Below are 20154 nucleotides of genomic sequence, written 5' to 3'. Positions count from 1 at the left end.
AAAGTCATCTGGAATGGCAAAGAAAGCCTTCTAGCAGGACTCCCAGAGTTCATCAAGATTCTTTAGATTCATCTTCAATGTTTCCTCCATCTTGCCCCAGACATGCTCAACAATGTTTATGTCTAGTGATTGGGCTGGCCAATCCTTGAGCACCTTAAGGTTGAAGTATTAGGAACCATACTATCCTGTTGAAGAACTTGCCCTCTCCTGTGGTTTGTAATGTAATGAGCAGCACAAATGTCTTGATACTTCAGGCTGTTGATGTTGCCATCCAATCTGCAGATCTCTCTTATGCCCCCATACTGAATGTAACCCCAAACCATGATTTTTCCTAAACCAAACTTGACTGATTTCTGTGAGAATCTTGGGTCCATGCAGGTTCCAATAGGTTTCTGCAGTATTTGCGATGATTGGGATGCAGTTCAACAGATGCTTCATTCAGTTATTATTTGCTACTTATACAACTGGGATCGATGACAAGACGTTAGTCAGGTAGTGTAGTGTACTACTCTTATAATGTCGCATACACGTGTCTACCCATCATATGTTATGCATTATATGTCGTATACATATAGTATAGTTGCATATAACATGCATTCTACCACTGTCGTAAGTCAGTTTAGTTTATAAAAAAAAAAAAAAATATATATATATATATATATATATATATATATATATATATATATATATATATATATATATACATATATATACACAATAGGTGGGCATAGATAATTTTTTAAATCTAGATTAATCTCACTGTAATCTTGGAATTAATCTAGATTAAAATGGCTCGTTTGAATTCTGCCGAAGGCATTTACAGTATGTGTGCTACCCAAATAATGATTAAAAGTAAGTCTTTGAGAGCGGGTTTCTCAAGCCAGGTGGCGCATTAGACCAGGTGCTTATCTCCTGTTTCCAAAATGCATCACACACTGCTTCTCCCAAACAGAAATGGAATTAAGACGTGGAGTATGCATATATCAGTGGCATTATTGAAGTAAACACCGCAATCAAACTTACCGTCATGTAGGACTTTTCGCCATATTTTCCGACAAGATCCACACAAGCAGCTTGCTTGTGTGGCCTGCGCGCACACACACATCACGAAATGCAGAAGTTTTTGTTTCCGTTCGGCATGTGTTATTAAATTCCTTAACACTCTCACCAGGCCTTACCCCTTATTTGCATCTAATACACCAGTTTGTCACAGGGGCATGAATGAAATGTTCATGAGCAAATGTGAAACTGCCAAACTGCAGTTAAAGTCACTCAAAATTACAGGAAACTCTTAAATGAAAGCACTTCATGTAAACATCCTAATTATATTATTGTCTATTAAGGCAAATAACTAGATTACAGATGTCCATGTAAACATAGTCTGTTGTGTCTTTGAAGTAAGTGTAAGATCTAGAAGGGCATCCTGCTGATTTGATTCAGAAGGGCACTTTTTTGTCAAAGCACCCGGTCAGTTTTATTTGTATGTGTTTTACTTGAAGGCATAAACTCTACAGGTGCCTGATAGTTAGATGTAGAGCTAACATTAATCAGATTTACTCTAGTGAACTGCATCCATGTTAGCACGTCACATTTGATGCGGTAATTTCAAAGTAGGTTTTGAAGACCCGTTCTCCACCTACAGTGCAATTCGGCCAGGTATAAATCCACGCTAAAATATTTTTTTCCACCAGCCCTATTTTTTCCACCACTCCACATTTTGTCTAATAGAATCAAACTGAACACACAAACACACACAAAAAACACTGAACACACAAAATGTGAATTCCAACAATGTCTTGAATTCACACTGTGCTTCCATTTGTTTATATTTAATTGGTCATCTACATCTACCATTCTTTTAGTAAAAAATAAAACGTTTAAAATGAATGTACTGACCGTAGTGTATGAATTATTGCTGTTATTATTTTTGATTAAATATTATAGAGTCCCTTATGTAATATTTGCAAGTTCAAAAGCTTCCATCTCATGTAAAGTTGAGAAGTATATCTGCATGGAAAAGTGAGCCTCTTCCATAATCAAATTCAAAACTTTCTCCCAAAGCTTTGATTGAAACTGGACTTTGATTTTCAGATAAAGTGCTTTATCCCATAATCTAATAGCTATTTTTATGTTTTGTGGGGGGTGGGGAGTGTCGTTCGTCATCGCCTGCATCCCTTAAACAGGATCATTTGTAAGTCAAATGCATCTATTGTGTGTGAACATCATGACAGTGTATTTGTGACCAACCATGTTCATTATTGTCCACATTACAATGCCATTGTTTTTTTTTTCTGTAGGCCCCATATGTAGTGTTCTTGTGGAGCGCTGTGGTTGCCGTGCAACTATAATTATTGGCGGGGTCCTTAGCGGACTGGGAATGGCAGCCAGTTCATTTGCACAGACAATGGTAGAGCTATATATCACCGCTGGCATTATCACAGGTTTGTGTACAGTACATTATCTTCTGACAAACACTGATTTTGTTGCTCAGCAGGCCACATGGAATAAATTCTCATCTTTCCCTCTCAGGAATGGGATTCTCTTTGTGTTTCCAGCCATCGATCACCATGGTGGGCCACTACTTTGTGCGTCGCAGGGGCGTTCGCCAATGCCTTGTCTTCCACTGGTACCGCACTGGGTCTCAGCATCCTACCATTGCTGGCCAACTATCTGCTCAGCAGCTTTGGTTGGCGGGGCAGTTTTCTGGTGCTCGGAGGAGTTCTGTTGAACTGCTGTGTTTGTGGGGCAGTGATGCGCCCCCTTGCAGCCAAACCAAAAAAGGAAGCCAGAACCAAAGAGACGGACAATCACCACCTCAAAACGAATTGCCTTTCCGTTCATCAGGGTCTAAAAGGTCGGCTGCGGGCAACTCTCTCCACCATTATGACTTTCCTACGCCGACACATGGCTTTCGACCTGCTGTGCAGTAAACCCATACTTCTGTGCCTATGCTCTTGGGGTGTCCTGGATGATGCTGGGTTTCGTGGTGCCTCTAGTTTATCTGGTTCCTTATGCCACTGCATATGGTATGGAACAAGACCAAGCAGCTCTCCTGATGGCCATTCTGGGATTGATAAACATCACAGTTCGACCCGCAACAGCACTTGTTTTTGGGCTCCCTCGTTTCAGAGGAAGCCATAAATTCGCCTACCTGTTTGCAATAGCTGTGGTGATCAATGGGGTTGAGCAACTGTGTCTGTGGGATTGGGACAAAGTTTCCTAGTTCTGCTGCTGGTGTATGTTATATTGTTTGGGGTTTCCATGAGCCTCGTTGGCTCTTTGTTGTTCACTGTACTGATGGACACGGTGGAGATGAGCCGCTTCCCATCTGCGCTAGGCCTCATCAGCATTATGGAGAGCATCATGCTACTGCTTGGACCACCATTAGCAGGTAAGGTAGTTTCTTGTTGTGTAAAGTTATATTTATTAGCAAATATTAGCATCATGTTGTTTGCAACCATTGATCAAATTTGTACATTTTCAGAACACTAATAAAACACATTATATTGGGACATTACATGCACATGAACCTTAATGACACAATCCTAATACGAGGATGTAATATTGAGTTGGTCCAACAAAGCTTTAATTCTTTCCACAAGGCTTAAGAGTGTGTTTATGGATTTTGACCATTCTTCCAGGAGTACATTTGTTTATAACAAGAAGAACCTGCTTGCAGTCTTAGTTCTAAACCAGGGATGGGCAAACTCGATCCTGGAGGGCCGGTGTCCCTGCATAGTTTTGCTCCAACTCTAATCAAACACACCTGCTTGTAGCTTTCTAGTGATCTTGAAGACACTAATTAGGGTGTTCAGGTGTCTTTGATTAGTGTTGGAGCAAAACTCTGCAGGGACACTGCCCTCGAAGATCGAGTTTGCCCATGCCTGTTCTAAACCATCCCAAAAGGTGTTCTATTGGGTTGAGGGTCTGGACTCTGTGCAGGCCAGTCATGTTTCTCCACACCAAACTTGCTCATTCATGTCTTTTTGGAGCTTCATGTTGGAACATGTTGGTCAAGTTCAGCCCCTGAAAAACTACACCTAAAATCATTGAGTTGGAAGGGGTGCTAACACATTTTGAAAAATATAGTATATTTCAGTTAAAACAGTTTGCAAGTTTGTAAAGAGATCAGACTAAAACTATATCAAGCAATTTAATCCAGCCTTCCAAATAGACACAAGTTTAATTTTGGGGTAAACTGTCTCTTTAATGGCCCATTTACACTGAGTAGTACGGTACGGTATGGTTCGGTACGCTTTTTATGGTCGTTTAAACTGTCAAAGGGTACCTAAAAGCGAACCGTACCATGTTTTGGTCACCCTTTTGGAAGGGTACTAACAGGCCCAGAGGTACCATAAGGTGGAGCTAGACGCGCAGCTGAATGCTATTGTGTTTACAAGAGATACGCCACTTGCAAAAGCAGGAGAATAAAAACAAAGGAAGCACTATTTTTAAAACACAGTCGAGGCATTAACACCGTAATAATATATACATATAATAACAAGCCATAGTCGACTCGAGCTCAAACAAACCTTGTCGTCGTCTTGATGAACAGCCATAAAGCCAAGATGACAAAATCTGCTCTGTCCTGGTTGTTTCGTTTTCTCCAGCGTCTTTATTTGAAATAATGAACTTTTGAGCTGATGATAATAACATGCTCGTGTTCAGTGAAGTGCTCTGATATCCGACTCCTCTCAGAAAGAGACGAACGTGAGAGTGAAGCAATGATGCTTCTGCAACCTAAAACATGAACCAACTGCCATGTTTAATTATTATCATCACCTTTGGACTATTATGAACAGGAATGACGGAATTACTTTATAACAAGAGGTTACATGTCGGGGTGAAGATTAAACAAAGATAAGACGATTGCTCTGACTGTAGGCTATATTTCGTGTTGTTTTTAACCCCAATAAGGACTAAATGTGATTGCTGTGTGTAGTTTTTCTGTAATTGGTAACATATCGGAGTAATAAGGGTCTGTGTGTGTTCATATATGTTGCATTTATTTAGTTATTTAATACAATTGCAGATGTACAGTAGGCTATCATTGATCTGCAGTTATATTCATATCATGTTGATAGAAAGGTTAGTAATAAAACATTTATACACAATATTAATGTGATAAAGCATCTGTTTGTGAGAAGAGCTTCTCATATGATATGTGAACGACCCTTGCGGGTTAACTGTGCTTTCCCTCGATAAAAAATTACATCGTCTGAAACTTTCTGTCGTATACCACGCCACACCAAAAGGGTACCCATTTGGCAGGGGAAATGCAGCTTGATTAAGGTAACCTGTACCGCTCGTACCGTACTGTACCTCTCAGTGGAAACGGGCCATAAGATATTATTATTTAATTGTGAATATGGTAAGTAGGATATAGTCTGATTTCCTCATTCATGTAGACAGATGAATGAAGGAAATAGCTATCCAGAAAACACTTGACAGCCTGGGCCTATCTATGAAGCCAGAGTAGCTGGATAAACCAGTTAACTATATCATTGTGTAACCAATTCTGGTTTAGGTACCATGAAGGTAGCTCATCTCAGCACTGCTGCTATTATAATCCCATGTCAACAAAGACGGATTAAAGTCAAGCTGCCTTTATGTTACCCAAAACCTAAGTAGGTGCAAACTAAACTTAAACTGAACTGGCTGCCAGCTAATCCAGCTTTATATTGCAGGCCCATGGTCATGAAATCGGACCCACCGAGTCAGCTGACCAATCAGAGCCTATGCTCATTTCTGATGTAGACCCACTTTCTGCAGCACACGTGTATAACTAATGATCATACAACCCTTGATCAGCTGCTTCAGGTATGTTAATTGGGGTTGGAGTTGAACTCCTGCAGGATAGTGGGTCCTCAATAGCAGGGTTCAAGGCCTTGAAATAAGAATAAAGTGGATAAATGTCTGTCTGATGCGGTGATTGTGAGCCTACATAATGATCATCAGGTCATTGGCAGGCTCCAGAACATTGAGCTCTAGGAATCCTCTTCCAGTTACTATTTCCAAGGAAACCTAAAATGTCAAGGCACACATCAGTGTCTGCTCTCACAGAGGTGCTGATGAGGATCATTCGGTGAAGTGATTGCCAGCAGAGCACAACAGCAGGCTCTAGGTGCAAACACAACATTCATTAGCATTAGGGTTAGGTTTAAGCCATGGTCACTGCACTTTTCTCCCATAGGCTTCCATTCAAACGCACGCGTATGCAGCAAACTGGAAACGCAAGCTCATGCAACAAGTTTGCAGTTTACAACTTTGCAAAGTTCAAGCTTGGTGAACTCTGACTAGCAAAATCGCATCACATGACTGTGTGAGAACCAATCGAAAATCAAAACATGATCTCTCTGTACAGAAATTTTAAAACATGGACCAATTGCTCACTCGCTAATCATCTTGTTTAATCCCATCCCTTTTCCAGTGCCATACGACATAATGTTGCAAGCTCAAACTCTAGTGTGACCGCGGCATTAGCGTAGAACTTAATGCGGAGAAATGAATATGTTCGGGAGGAGCACAAGCAGATAATGCAATTTTCTGGCATCCCTCCTCCCACCTCAAAACTCTTCAGTCTCATCTATTCTTATCCACACAATCAAGTCCGATGTAACGTAAGGGCTAGGTGGGGCTGACCCCAGGGCCCATGGAAGAAGGGGGACCTTGATTGGCTGAAGAATTAATTTGTGCTATACATGGGAAACATCATCAGATGGGTGATCAGATTGTCTCAGTTTTCTCAGGACAGTCCCTTAATTACTACCACGAGAGACCGTCAAGTCAAAGCTAGGCAAACCAGCTCGTCATAGAACAAAAAATAAAATTCAAACAGTCCTCATCATTGATTAACTTGTACATGTAGTAACAGATGCTGGGGATAGGCGGAGTCATGCTGAATGGACTCATAACTGAAGCGCTGTCTCGGCCATGCGCCAGTTACAGCTGGACTTAAACCAGCACGCGCCTGCACAATCCTTCCTTCACATAATATAACAAGACAGTGCACGAACAATCAATAGCCTAGGCTAAAGCAAAGGGCTAAAGCAAGAAATACTGCTTCATCTTTAAAAAAGGGGAGGAGACCGACAGAAACCTGCTCCTGACCAGGTTAGGTTAACGCAGTACGCACGGTAACTGTCACAGAGTAAAAGTTACCTCTCTTTCAGAAACAGGCTTGACTTACCATTGCTTCTTGAGTTTGACAAACCTGCCATTTTGAATGGAAAACCCAGAGTTTCTCTCATTTCAGGGTTAACAAACTCTGAGTTTTCACTTACCCTCCTTTCTGAAATGGGGCGCTTATTGTAAAGCGTTGTTACCTGTTTGTACTTTACAATCCTTTTACAGGTCCATATGCTTGAAACATTTGTTTACTCCTGAACATGTATAATAAAGCAATACATAAAAATGTAGAAATCTTTGTGTTATTATACGTTAAAAGTACCCCTTAGGCTAATATCAGGATACATTACCATAAATACCCTTTAAACTGCCTGCTCCTATCAAATGGTGGACCATATTTTGACTGTGTTAAATAGTCATTAGTCAAAAGTCATTTATAGAATGGCTGTTGTAAATAATGGTTCGCACTACACAGCATTGTTGGTTTACAAAAAAAAAAAAAAATCAAACAAACATAAACCTGTTGCACTACTACACTTGATTTTGGTTTTATTGTAAAAAACAAAGAAGAAGAAACATGTTTAATAAGAATCTGAAATAGTTTTTTGGTATACTTTAAAAAATAAGGATGATTTTGTATTGAAAAATGTTTTATTTTGATTATTTTTTAAATATAATTGGTCTTACGCTTCATATTTTTCAGTTTTTTTTTTCATAGTACATGTATTAATTCCAGAACTTTAACCATAAACCGCACATCTGTCATTTGGTAGGGTTGATACTTAAAAAATTATGGGACGTGTTGAAAAAAAATGCATTGAGTTAACATTAGATTAAGAAATGCAATCCAAACCTTTTTTTTCTTGATGGGGCTGTTAAAGGGATAAAGCTTCAGCAATTATTGCAACAAGAAAATGAGATGTCATCTATTCTACATTGAAGTTTTTGTTTTGTTGGATTTCCAGGAATCCTGGTGGACAGCACTGGCCAATACATCTATGTGTTCTTCGCCTGCAGCATAACAGGCTCCACGGCTGGTCTCTTCATCATGCCTTTCCTTCTACTGGCTGGACAGACGAAGAAACAGAGAGCAGGTCAAGAGTTCCTCTGCTCATCAAGACCCTCATTCACTGAAGCCAAGCCTTAAAATGACCGTAGACTGTGAATACAGTCCAGTGCCTTTACACAGTAAGAACACCAGAGATATAGAGACTGATGTATGATTGTCCTGCCAAAACACAACCTGATGTAACTATTTCATTCATTTTTTGTCTTTCCCCATCCTCTTCTTACTGGTGATGAGTCAAATTTAGATTACATAGGGTACACGAAGTAGAGGTGTGCGATATTTAACATCTACAGTAATTTCAATAAGTCCCCCCACTCAAAAGCCAATTGGGTTCGAGTATCAGCTCCACAGGGAGCAGTATTAGGATCTCTTTAGTTTTCAGCGGCTTTGAGAAATGTTAAAAGATTTTGGGTCGATTCTGTATATGTTACCAAACATTAAAACAGTGTGGGGTGCTTTATCCTGAGAGGACCATTTAATTCTATTCGCCAAAATTCAAATGAGACTATTTAATATCTTAATCAGGGGTGCTCAACACTGTAACAGGAGATTCCTCAACATAGACTCATTGTGAAAACATAGCCCTTTATTTCTGGAGGTGGCAAATTATGTAGCCAGAAGTACGTGTGGCTGCATTTTGTCTTTAAAACGTATGCTACAGGGTGGTATGATGCCGTTCCTTTTTGCACTTACCAGCTGACCGCTTACCTCTGTATGAACGGCTTTCCCTGCTGTTACCAGTTTGTCCAGTTAGCTCGCCATGTACATCAGTGGACTTGAGACGCAGAGAGGAGTTAACCAAAATGACGGGGTTGAGTCTGGTGAGAAACGGTTCCAGAAAGCAGGTAAGACAAAAACACAGAAGCCAAAAAATAAAATAAACAAGTAAATAACAGGGTAAGAATGTGGTAAAATCTGAAAACGTAGTAAAAATCAGGCAATGGCTTTTCTGGATTGCTTTTGAAAACACTGTCTGTTGGGTTTAGGGAAGTGGGTGGGCGGGTCAGTTGGTGTTTTAACAACACTATTGGTTAACTCCTGGGACGTATTGCCGTTCTCCAGAAATTTATATTTAGGTACGTTTTCAGAATGAGCCTGGGTTGAGATTTCTACCTTTCTGCAGAGTTCAGCACCAAATCCTGATCAAACACACCTGAACTAATTAATGAGGACCTAAACAGCGCTTGATAATTACAGGCAGGTGTGTTTGATCAGGGTTGCAACTGAAATCTGCAGGAAGGCAGCTCTCCAGAAAGAAGACTGGTCACCCCTAGTCTAAAACATCAACAAGGTAGTATACATTTGTTCAAAGGCAGATATCCTCAACCCTCAACGACCTTGATAATTACAGAAGCTGTGTTTTTGATCAGATTTGCAACTGCAATCTGCAGGAAGTTCGGGCACACACAGTAAGTTGCCTTGAACCATGCCGATGTGCGATTGTCCCCCCCCTCCCCTCTCCCATGTTGGCCTGCACTCACACTGCATTTTGCCTACCGAACCTGAGCACGCTTACATCATCATAGCCGCATTTCCACTATCGGGCCAGTGCGAGCCAGGGCTTAATCGGGCCAGGCCGGGCCAATAGCCCGGGAGGTTGAGAAATGAGGCCGAAATCATGCCGCGTTTCCACTGTCGGGCTAGTTGCTCGCAGCGCGTCACGCAAACACCGCCCCCAGAACGTCCTCTGAATCAAACGTCACACAACCCGTCACACAACCCCCACTTCAGCGGGAACAAAAAACTCAAATTATAACCACAAACACAACCTGGCATCACTACGAGAGCTGGAAGATGGAGAACACCGAAGCGATTGCTTTTTTACTGTTTGTTTCCTTGGCCCAAATGTTCAGAAGAGCCCTGGTGTCCTCAACTGACCAGTACTGTCTGCTATCCATTTTTTCTTCTTCTTAGTGAGTTGATCAAGCGCGATAGCAAAACAAATGTAAGGGAAAAAGCATCTTGTCTCCTCTTTACCTGACAGGAAAACTCCGCCTTTGTACGTAACCCCGCCCCGAAGCCCCAGTTGGCCCTCCTTGGCCCAAGGTATTCGGCGGCCCGAAAAAGGCCGGACGCTGGCCCCAAGGAAGCCCTGCTTTGGCCCGATTACGCCCCGGAAGTGATAGTGGAAACACGACTGGCCTTGGCTCTCCCTGGCTCGCACGCTTTAGGCGCGATAGTGGAAACGCGGCTAATGATGTGACTGTTCAGTTAAACAGGAACAGAATCGCTCTCGCTCAGCACAGTGGACATTGCAACCAAAATGACTAGAACGATATAACTAAAGCAGTGACACACAGTCAATATTTTGCCGAACAGATCCACACTTTTGACGCTCATTCATTCGTAATTCATTCATTTTCTTTTCGGCTTAGTCCCTTTATTAATCTGGGGTCGCCACAGTGGAATGAACCGCTAACTTATCCAGCATATGTATTAAGCAGCAAATGCCCTTCAAGCTGCAAACCATCACTGGGAAACACCCATACACACTCATTCACACACATACACTACGGCCAATTTAGCTTCTTTGACGCTTATAAATTATCATAAAGCCTTTAATAAACTAAGACAGTTTGCGTTTATTGAAACTGCTGGAAGAGTGTTGTTTTCAATGGAAGTTCATACCGCATGCTGAATAGAAGAAAAAAAACCTCCGCATTTCACGATGCAGTTGTCTGTGGTCTGCACTGACTCGGTAGGTGCAAAGAGTGTGTGTGGATTATCCTGTCGTCAAAAAGTCCTACATGACGGTAAGTTTGATTGTGTTTACAGTACTGCACTTCAATAATGCCACTAAAATCGGCATACTCCACATGTCTTTATTCGATTCCTCTTTAGTTCAATTATGACCTTAATCAGACTAAATTAATCAGAAATCGCTGTTTACATATAGACTCTTAAACAGAGTATTGTCTTAATCGCGTTAAAATCGAATTATTGGTGTCCATGTAAACGTACTCAGTGTTGATCCCGAAGGATTTCAAAGCTTCATTTTGATTTGTCATCTGTAAACTGCAGGCATCCCACTCTGTAAAAACCCATTTCAGGGATCCAAATTCCCTCACACAATTTTTTATCATCCAGGAAAGTTTCCATGAACATGTAACATTATCTGACTGCACTAAACGTTTCCAAGGTCCTATAGGCCTCTGTTATGGCGAAATAACCCCAAGGCCCTTTAAAGGGTATTCAAACTGATAGCAGCACATCTTTATCTTATCAAATGTGTGGTGGAATGAAACGGTTTGAGAGCATATTAATAACAAGAATATAACGTGGAAGTCATGAAAGCTGTGATTTGCACTAGTGGTTTTTTAGTACAGTAAAGTGCAGTACAGTGTTTCCCAACCCTGTTCCTAAAGGCACACCAACAGTACATATTTTCAAGATCACCTGAATCAACTCACCAGAACAAAAGAGAAGACTTCAAAATCAGAAGTTAATGGTCAGATAAGGAGACATCCAAAATATGTATTGTTGGCGAGTCTCCAGGAACAGGGTTTTGGAAACTGCGCTAGTGTATATCTGTCCATTTGAATACTCCTCATCGAGAGGTGTTCCTTTTGTGTTCAAAATGTATAAAGAATCTCTGGAATTTGGAGTTAGCAACATTAAGGTGAGCAGGGCTTGTTGATATGTTGTTTTAAAGGTGCTGTATGTAAGGTTTTGACTCTTCTGAAGCAAAAAAAATACCATAATATGTTTGAAGATAACATGCCAAGTTTATCTGAAAAACAATGCTGAAGTCAGATATTCTGCTTTGAAAATGTGCATTACATGCAGGACATCTGTCTTTGTTTTGATCATTTAACCCATCCAATGCCAGGTTAGCCTTGGTGGAAAACAGCATCTTTCATTCATTCAGTCAGAAAGGCTCTCAAAGTATGTGTCTGAGACCAACATGCAGCCTCCGGTGGACAGTAGCAGACTCCAAAATGAGATGCAGATTCATGCATCCATGAATCTGTTCCACATGAAGTGGTTATTAATTAGCAAATTATCAATAATACAAACATTAGCTGAGCAGGTTACATCGTAACTCTGTGTAATAACAACACGCTATAAGACTAGATTTGCAGTGACGAGCAATTTGGCTGTTTGCAACAGACGAAACATGACAGAAATTTAAATACAGCCATTCGAGCAACAGAATAGTGCACTCACTGCACTCCAACGAATGGGTAGGTTTTTAATCTAATTAATACATATTAAACCTCTTTAACATTATTAATGTCACAGTTCTAAAGTTTAATTTCAAAACATTTATATTTATTTTAAGATCTGAGTAAAGTAGCTGCTGCTGCTTTCTGTAGTGGCAATAAATAGCTGTTTCCACCCAAAAATGCGAATTTACTTTATGAGCAAAACTGGATTATCACAAAAAGACATGCGTTTCCAAACAATCAGTCATAACAAACAAAATCATCACTTCCTGATTACTGCGCCAAATGTCAACGTAAAATTGTAAGTCCTGTGTAAGAGAAGCTGGCGTGAAGTATTTCTTAATTTAATAAATGAACGCGCAGTGGGCGTTTGAAGGCGTGAGAATGCAGAGCACAGATCTCTTGATTCTGGAGGTCATCAATAATATAATAACACTATACGGAAATGGTTAGGCATTTAGAATGACCAAAACACTTTTCAGATGTTTATACAGTGTGCTCAGCCTGCTAGTTTATCCATTCCACATTTTTTATCATCACATGATCTCTTATAACAAAATCACATGACCTTTTTAAATGCGCATACTGGAATCGCTCAGTAAAAGTGTTTCCGTTGTAGTTTATGCTAAATTTTTATCAAATAAAATGTTATCACTACTTAGTTATGCAAATATGTTTATATGCGCATCTCGGGCGTTTCCATCAACTGATTTTTTTATGCGCATATTCAAAATGTGCATAAAAATAGGTGGGGTGAAAATGTAGCTAATGTCATGTGAAAATGACATTCAAACTTAACGTTATTAGCATTTAACACGGATAAAGCACGTGAGGTTTACCTGAGGTGATCATTGTCCGTTTTCCGTGCCGTTTAGCTGCAGAATAGAAGCTGTTTCTAAAATATAGATTTCAGGTGTTGGTTAGACACAAAACTCCATTTAATATGGAAAATATTCCTTCTATCACGTGCCGTTGCTTTATTTAGAACACGGTTTAAATCAGTCTTTAGGCTCGATAGTTAAGCACACGTCTGTTGATGTCATCAATCTGGCAACCTGTGCTTGCTTGCGTTTTGAACAAGGCGTGCAGTACCTGGATCAACCACTGGGTGTCAAACCTACATACTGCACCTTTAAAAAATGTGTGAGTTGAAATTGAAACCGGGGTGTCACTCTACTTGCAAAAACAACCCAAGGTATGCTTAAGTACATGAGTTGTAAAGCATGGACTGCAATATGAAGTCTATTAGGATGTCCTAAGATTCAAGTTAGGTCAGCATAAATATATCCCTGTACTTTTAAAAATATTTATACTGTATAGATGTTATATTGTTCAGTAGTAGAAGTAATGGGTAACCTCATAAAAGACAAGGCTCACTTGACTTTCACAAACTGGAATTAAATTTACTAAGTGTTCATATTTAGACAATTTCTTTGCAATGAAAATAACCTTAAACTGCAAAACTGCATTGTTTTTGTTCCTGAAGGATTCATTTGAGTCATTGATTCTAAAGTCCATTTATAAAGACAGTCCAGTGAATTCGGAATTCATACAGATTATTAAATGAATTTTTCAGTATCTCTCATGTCTTCTTTATTTCTTTCCAAAATCGCTCAAGGCAGATTAGAAAAAACAAATCCAGCAAATATCCGTTACTTATCTTAATAAAATAAAAACCCTCTATAAATATTAATAATCAATGTCTTCTTATTTTCCTCTTCATAGTAGTAGTATGTTTATTATTATTATTATTATTATTATTATTATGTAAATATCCAACGCAATCTCACGGCAATTCGTAACTTTTGATTTAGAGCGGTTAATTCGTATCAATTCGTACAATCTAATTTGTACAAATCAGTACGATTTGCTCATCACACCCATGACAGTTGGGGTTAGGGGTGGGGTTTGGTGCCACGCCTCCTTTTTAAAATCGTACATTTTGTACGACTGAACTCGAATTAGCCACTAAACTGACAAAACGTAAAATACTTACGTTTCCTTGTGAGATCAGTCTGAAAAATCTCATGTTTGCAGTGCTCTATTAAATGGATTGATATTTTACAGTCTTCAAATCATCCAAGAGAATAAAATAAACATTGTTTTTGTGTTTAAAGGGTTACTAACCAAAGGGCCAGCTGTAATTGATGTTCATATTACTGTCGTTTAAAATTCAGAGAATAACAATAATCATTCAGGGAACAAATGATTGTTGAATACAGAAACTGTGTAAAGCAGCCTAGTGCAATAAATTCCTTATTATTTGTAGATGGCTTAAATGATAAATGTCAGGGATTATAAAATGATTGTGTTTTTGTTTTGTCTAGATACTGCTTTTTAAGATCAGCAACTTATTTAGATGTTTGTATGTATTAAAGACAGTTATGCATTCTTTGTCTGTCAGTTTTAATTTTAATCATTTCTTTTTTGCCGATTGTGTAAAAACAGCAACTCTTTAGAGAAATAAAAACCGCCTTGCTCAAATGAATCAAGGTTACACTGATTTAAACATCACATCAGAGAATGATAAGCAAATAAACAAAAGACAAGGGTATAGTTCTTTATCAAACTCATATCCTGGACTCTTCATGCAGATCATGTGATCAGTAAAAGTTCAAAATAAATGTTTTGAGGTTAATGGACCACAACATAAATTGAGTAATCTGGCTCCTTTTACATGTTTGCAGAAAGAACTACATTTGTACTGTAACTACATCATATCTTTCATTAAAATCAGTTTGGTGGTAATTAGCAAAAGCTTTATCTTATTAAAGAGACAGCGCTTTCTAACAGAATATTTTGGCCTCTGAAAAACAATCAGATTGAAATGTCGTTCCAATCCAAAGTGCTCAAAACTGGCCACTTTGAACAGCCATGTGGACTAAATGATTCCGGAAGGGTGCAAGGTTCAAGAGATGACATCTTTTGAAGTCTGAGCTCATTATATATATATAGAGAGAGAGAAGAGAGAGAGAGAGAGGAAGAGAGAGAGAGGAGAGAGAGAGAGAGAGAGAGAGAGAGAGAGAGAGAGAGAGAGAGAGGGAGAAGAGAGAGAGAGAGAGAGAGAGAGAGAGAGAGAGAGAGAGAGAGAGAGAGAGAGAGAGAGAGAGAGAGAGAGAGAGAGAGAGAGAGAGAGAGAGAGAGAGAGAGAGAAGAGAGAGAGAGGAGAGAGAGATGACTGTATCCTTCTAGAGGCGCAATACATTAATGCTGTCACAAGCGACCAATAAAAACATCAGTGGTATGCGCCCTGCCACACACAACACAGACAACACACCACACACACACAGGCACCAACACACACACACACACTAAATAAATTGATTATTATTACTGTTTTAATCCTATATGTTTGCTTGTTAAATGTACAGTTATTCTGACCTATTATTATTTTGTATAGATTTGTATGAATAATATATTGAATATTAATGTGATATATTGAATAATATTGTTATATATTGATAATATTGATGTATGTTGATATTTTAATTATTATTATTATCATATACAGAGAGAGAGGAGAGAAGAGAAAGAGAGCGGAGAGAAAGAGAGAGAGAGAGAGAGAGAGACATCATTAAATATATACACTCACGGGCCACTTTATTAGTACACCCGTCCAACTGCTCGTTAACACAAATTTCTAATCAGCCAATCACATAGCAGCAGCTCAATGCATTTAGGAATGTATATGAAAAAAATTCATGTCTATTTGGCACTAGTCAGTTTTTTTGTTTTACTATTTATGGGAGAAGCGCACACAGATGGGCCCAATCCCAATTCTACTTTTGTACCCCTATCCCTTGGCCCTTAAAACATGGCGAAGGGGAAGGGCTTTCAAATTTACCCCTAAGAAATGGGACAGCACTACAGCGCCTGCACACGTCATCATATGTCATCGCGATCTCTTGCTTGATATGAGATCAGACCATCGCGACTTTTCTGACAGGGTATTCGAGTGTCAGAATGTTGGGACTGCTCTACAGGAGTTATTATTATGGATTATAGAGTTGAAATTTAGCGGTAAAATAAATGAAATTTAGCGGTTTTTATTTTAGCATTTTTTCTTTTTAAGCAGGATGGTACAGATAAACGCGGTTATGAATATTAAACATATGCTTGTTTGTTGTAAAAATTCATAATAATGACAAAAGATACTAATTTGAGGATCTCCTTACTTCCGGGTTCAGCTATACTGTTGTTGTTGCTGGAGTATTCTGGGGAAGTTTCTTACCACCTTGGTTTAGAGTGTTGTCCTGAAAAATCTTCGTTCGAAGGGCTACTCACCCCTTCCCCTTAGCCCCACGCCTTCAAGCTAAAGAGAATTGTGACCCCCCTACCCCTTGACGAGAACGCGCACAACGAGGGGGTAGGGGTAAGGTAAGAGCTGTAGGGGTAGAATTGGGATTGGCCCATGGTAAACACAATGAGCAATCACACAAGCCAATCATCTAATCAGAATCCAAGTGAAATCCCATAAAATACCAAGATCATCCTACCTTAGTCATCTCATCGACTTTGCATTCCTTCCCCACACCTTTAATAACCAGATCCATTTTAAGCACAGGGAGAGGGAGCGTTCTTGGGATCATGTTAGATGCTGAGCTTCTATTCCTCTTAGTCTCTCTTAATGGAGAGAATGCCCCCAAACTCAAATGTCCTTCCGGCCTTAGAGCCCTCTCCCTGGAGAGCACGCCAAATATGCTTATTTTGATCTGTTTTCTTTGTGTGGGTGTGAACTCGTGAATTCTCAGCTCGATTTTAGACTGCCGTGTGCTAAACTCACAGCAAAACCCACATTTAATTAACACTCTCCAGTGTTGGAAAAAAAAAAACAATTCAAGGTGTAATAAAAACAACACAGTAGCAAGTGTTGAAGTTAGAGTTAATTCCTTAATTAGCTTTATGATGACTCCTGCTGTTACAAGAGACACACAGAACTACAACTGACCCTCAGTCATAGCCTTACATGAAATAATCAGATATAAAACCCTCTCAAAATCTCAGCAGAGGATCATTAAACAACCTTTTGTCAGAAACCGTCATTGTGGTGAACAGAATGCTTTGCTTTTTTCATGTTAGCTTCTCTGTTTGCTCGGTGTTAAGGCAAAGAGAAATTGAGAACTAACAAAATTATATTAAACCATCAAGCAGTAATCTGATTAATGAAGTTCCTTACTAAACTAATTTCGAGAGGATCACGTGCTTATGATTGCTTGTGGCGGGTCCCGCTTTTCCAATTTATGATTCACCAATCAGACGATTCCTAAGCCACTATAAATACCCTAGGTTCCATATAATAGCCATCTTCATTTTGAAGATCCCCCCTTCCACCCCTACTCCTCCTCTCTAGATGGGTGACACGATGGCCCCAGTGGTTAGCACTGTTGGCACACAGCAAAAGCAACGTCCCTGGTTCTAGTCCTTACCAAGCCAGCTGACAGCTCTGTGTGCAGTGTTACAAGTACCTCCCCGTGCTCATGTGGGTTTCCCCCGGGTTCCTCCCCACATCCAAAAACATACAACTAAGTCAATTGACTTATCCAAATCGACACCATAGACATGCTCCTAGTAAGTATTTATCTCTTAAGAGCAATCACTATCTGGTCATTAGTACTACAGCAGGAGAGTTCTCGAGATCTACCTGAGCTCAAACTCCCCTCTCGCCTTGCAACGGGAGGGAGGGATCTATGAGCTCAGGGGTCTCTCCAGGTAACAGCATGCTAAACAAGTTCATAATCAATCATCAGGTAAGTGTGAATTCCTAAAACTCATGTGGCAGATTAATTTCATCTCTGATTACGGCGAGGTTTTGTTTTCAAAAATGGTGGATATAGAACCTGTGTTTGTACAGTTTGGCTTTTTAAGTCAGGCTTTAAACACTTTAGAAACACCAACATCAAGAATCAGATCATGTTCATGCTTGGAGAATTATACAAATCTCATCCATATCTCAACATTAAGTACGTTTACATGGACAACAATAATTCGATTTAAATGCGATTAATACAATACTCTGATTAAGAGTCTACCATGTAAACAGCGATTTCTGATTAATTTTGTCTGATTAAGGTCATAATCGAACTAAAGAGAAATCGAAGACATGTGGAGTATGCCGACTTTAGAGCCGCATTATTGAAGTGCAGTACAGACATGTAAACACCTTAATCGAACTATAACCGTCATGTAGGACTTTTCGCCGCGTTTTGCGACAGGATATTCCACACACACGCTGTTTGACACTCTTTGCACCAACTGAGCCATTGAAGACCACAGACACCTGCATCATGAATGCTGAGGTTTTTTTTCTTCCATTCAGCATGCGGTAATGAACTTCCATTAAAACAACACTCTTCCAGCAGTTCATGGTCACATCTAATATCTCGTTTGTCACAGGGGGGCATGCATGAAATGTTCCCGAATGAAAGTGAAGGTGCCAAACTGCAGTTAAAAATCGACAAATTAAAAATTAAACACCTGAATTACATGAACGTAGGAGGAAATTGCGAATAGCGCGGTGACGCAATGACGTTAATCGAATTATGCGCTATAACATGTAAAACGGGATCATGAAAGGAACATTCAAAAAGCAACTCATGTAAACACCTTAATCTTACTGTCTTCATTATATTAAAGCAAATAATTCGATTACTGATGTCCATGTAAACATAGCCAATGTTAAGATACATTTGCCATATTTTTGTAGGCTGTCTGTTTAAGTGATTCAGAAGTTCACACATGTTTTTAAAACCTAATCAAAGCTCTATGATTCATAATGTCAGACCACACAATTATTATCAGTAAAGACCAATACCACATTGTCATCATAATATGATGAGAAACTCACTGGCAAGATGAGTCAATCTATAACAAGATATTGATGGAAAACACTGAATCATACACACAGTCACTGAGAGTTAAAAAACCCAAAGCTGGAAACTTGTTCTTTCCCTTTATTTATTTGCACATTAGACAATTGTACATCTGATATATTCTTTTTAAACCAATGCACGGTATGTAAAATTCACTCCCTGTGTCAAAACATGCCATAAAGCTTCTGAAATAAATTAAACAGCACATCAGCCCAGTTGAGCATCTACAGACTGCTGCGTTTATAATCTATATACATGAGATATAACAAAAATAGCCACAAAGTGCATGACAACTGAATAGAAGACTCAAAGGGGGAACTCAACACTAAACAAGTGCTCCTATACTAGACTTTTGGCGGTAAACGAACTTAACTCAAACACTGTGATGAACAGGAGTTGGCTTCTGTTCCAATAATAAATAATAACAGTGAATCTCAACTCACCAGCAGATCCAGAGGCACGTGGGATAGGGATGAGGTTTCATACGAGCACAGATGAGTTCTGTGGCGACGCTCACATTGCACAGAGACGGATTTACGGTTAAAGCGGGTACACGAGTGAAACAGTGTTTGTAGTTGTGGTTGATATGGTTTGATGCCACAGCTGAAATCTACAGACGGTTAAACACTTTGCAACTGTGAATTGTTGAAGTGCAAAGTGCTACATACAGAAATTAGATGTCGGAAACATAACATGCAAACCTTCTGCATACCTTCCTCCCCCCCGAAAAAAAAAAAAAAAAAAAGTGTAAGATGGAGACTGGTGTGCATCCAGCTCTGCTATAACTGAGAACTCATAAAAGAGTGATATTAAAGGTAGCTGATGTTTCCATGCTATGCAAAACATTTTCTTGGCAATCTGTTCAGTCAAAATATCTGCTGACCTCCACATTAAGACCCTTTACTGAACCTGAAAAGTGAAC

The 20154-nt window shown here is 39.5% G+C and overlaps 1 protein-coding gene across 1 annotated transcript; it reads left to right on the top strand.

The window, feature by feature from the left end:
- Positions 1 to 2404: 2404 nt before the first annotated feature.
- Positions 2405 to 9056, top strand: slc16a5b (solute carrier family 16 member 5b). Its single transcript, XM_056452822.1, is given in 8 exon segments — positions 2405 to 2441; positions 2530 to 2597; positions 2599 to 2928; positions 2930 to 3178; positions 3180 to 3224; positions 3226 to 3391; positions 8094 to 8182; positions 8184 to 9056. Coding segments are annotated over 8 exon segments (1152 nt in total). The 3' UTR covers positions 8352 to 9056.
- The last annotated feature ends 11098 nt before the right edge of the window (positions 9057 to 20154 follow it).

Source organism: Danio aesculapii, chromosome 3 (assembly GCF_903798145.1).
Source record: "Danio aesculapii chromosome 3, fDanAes4.1, whole genome shotgun sequence".
Classification (NCBI taxonomy): Eukaryota; Metazoa; Chordata; class Actinopteri; order Cypriniformes; family Danionidae; genus Danio; species Danio aesculapii.
This window is presented reverse-complemented; position numbering and strand designations above follow the sequence as displayed.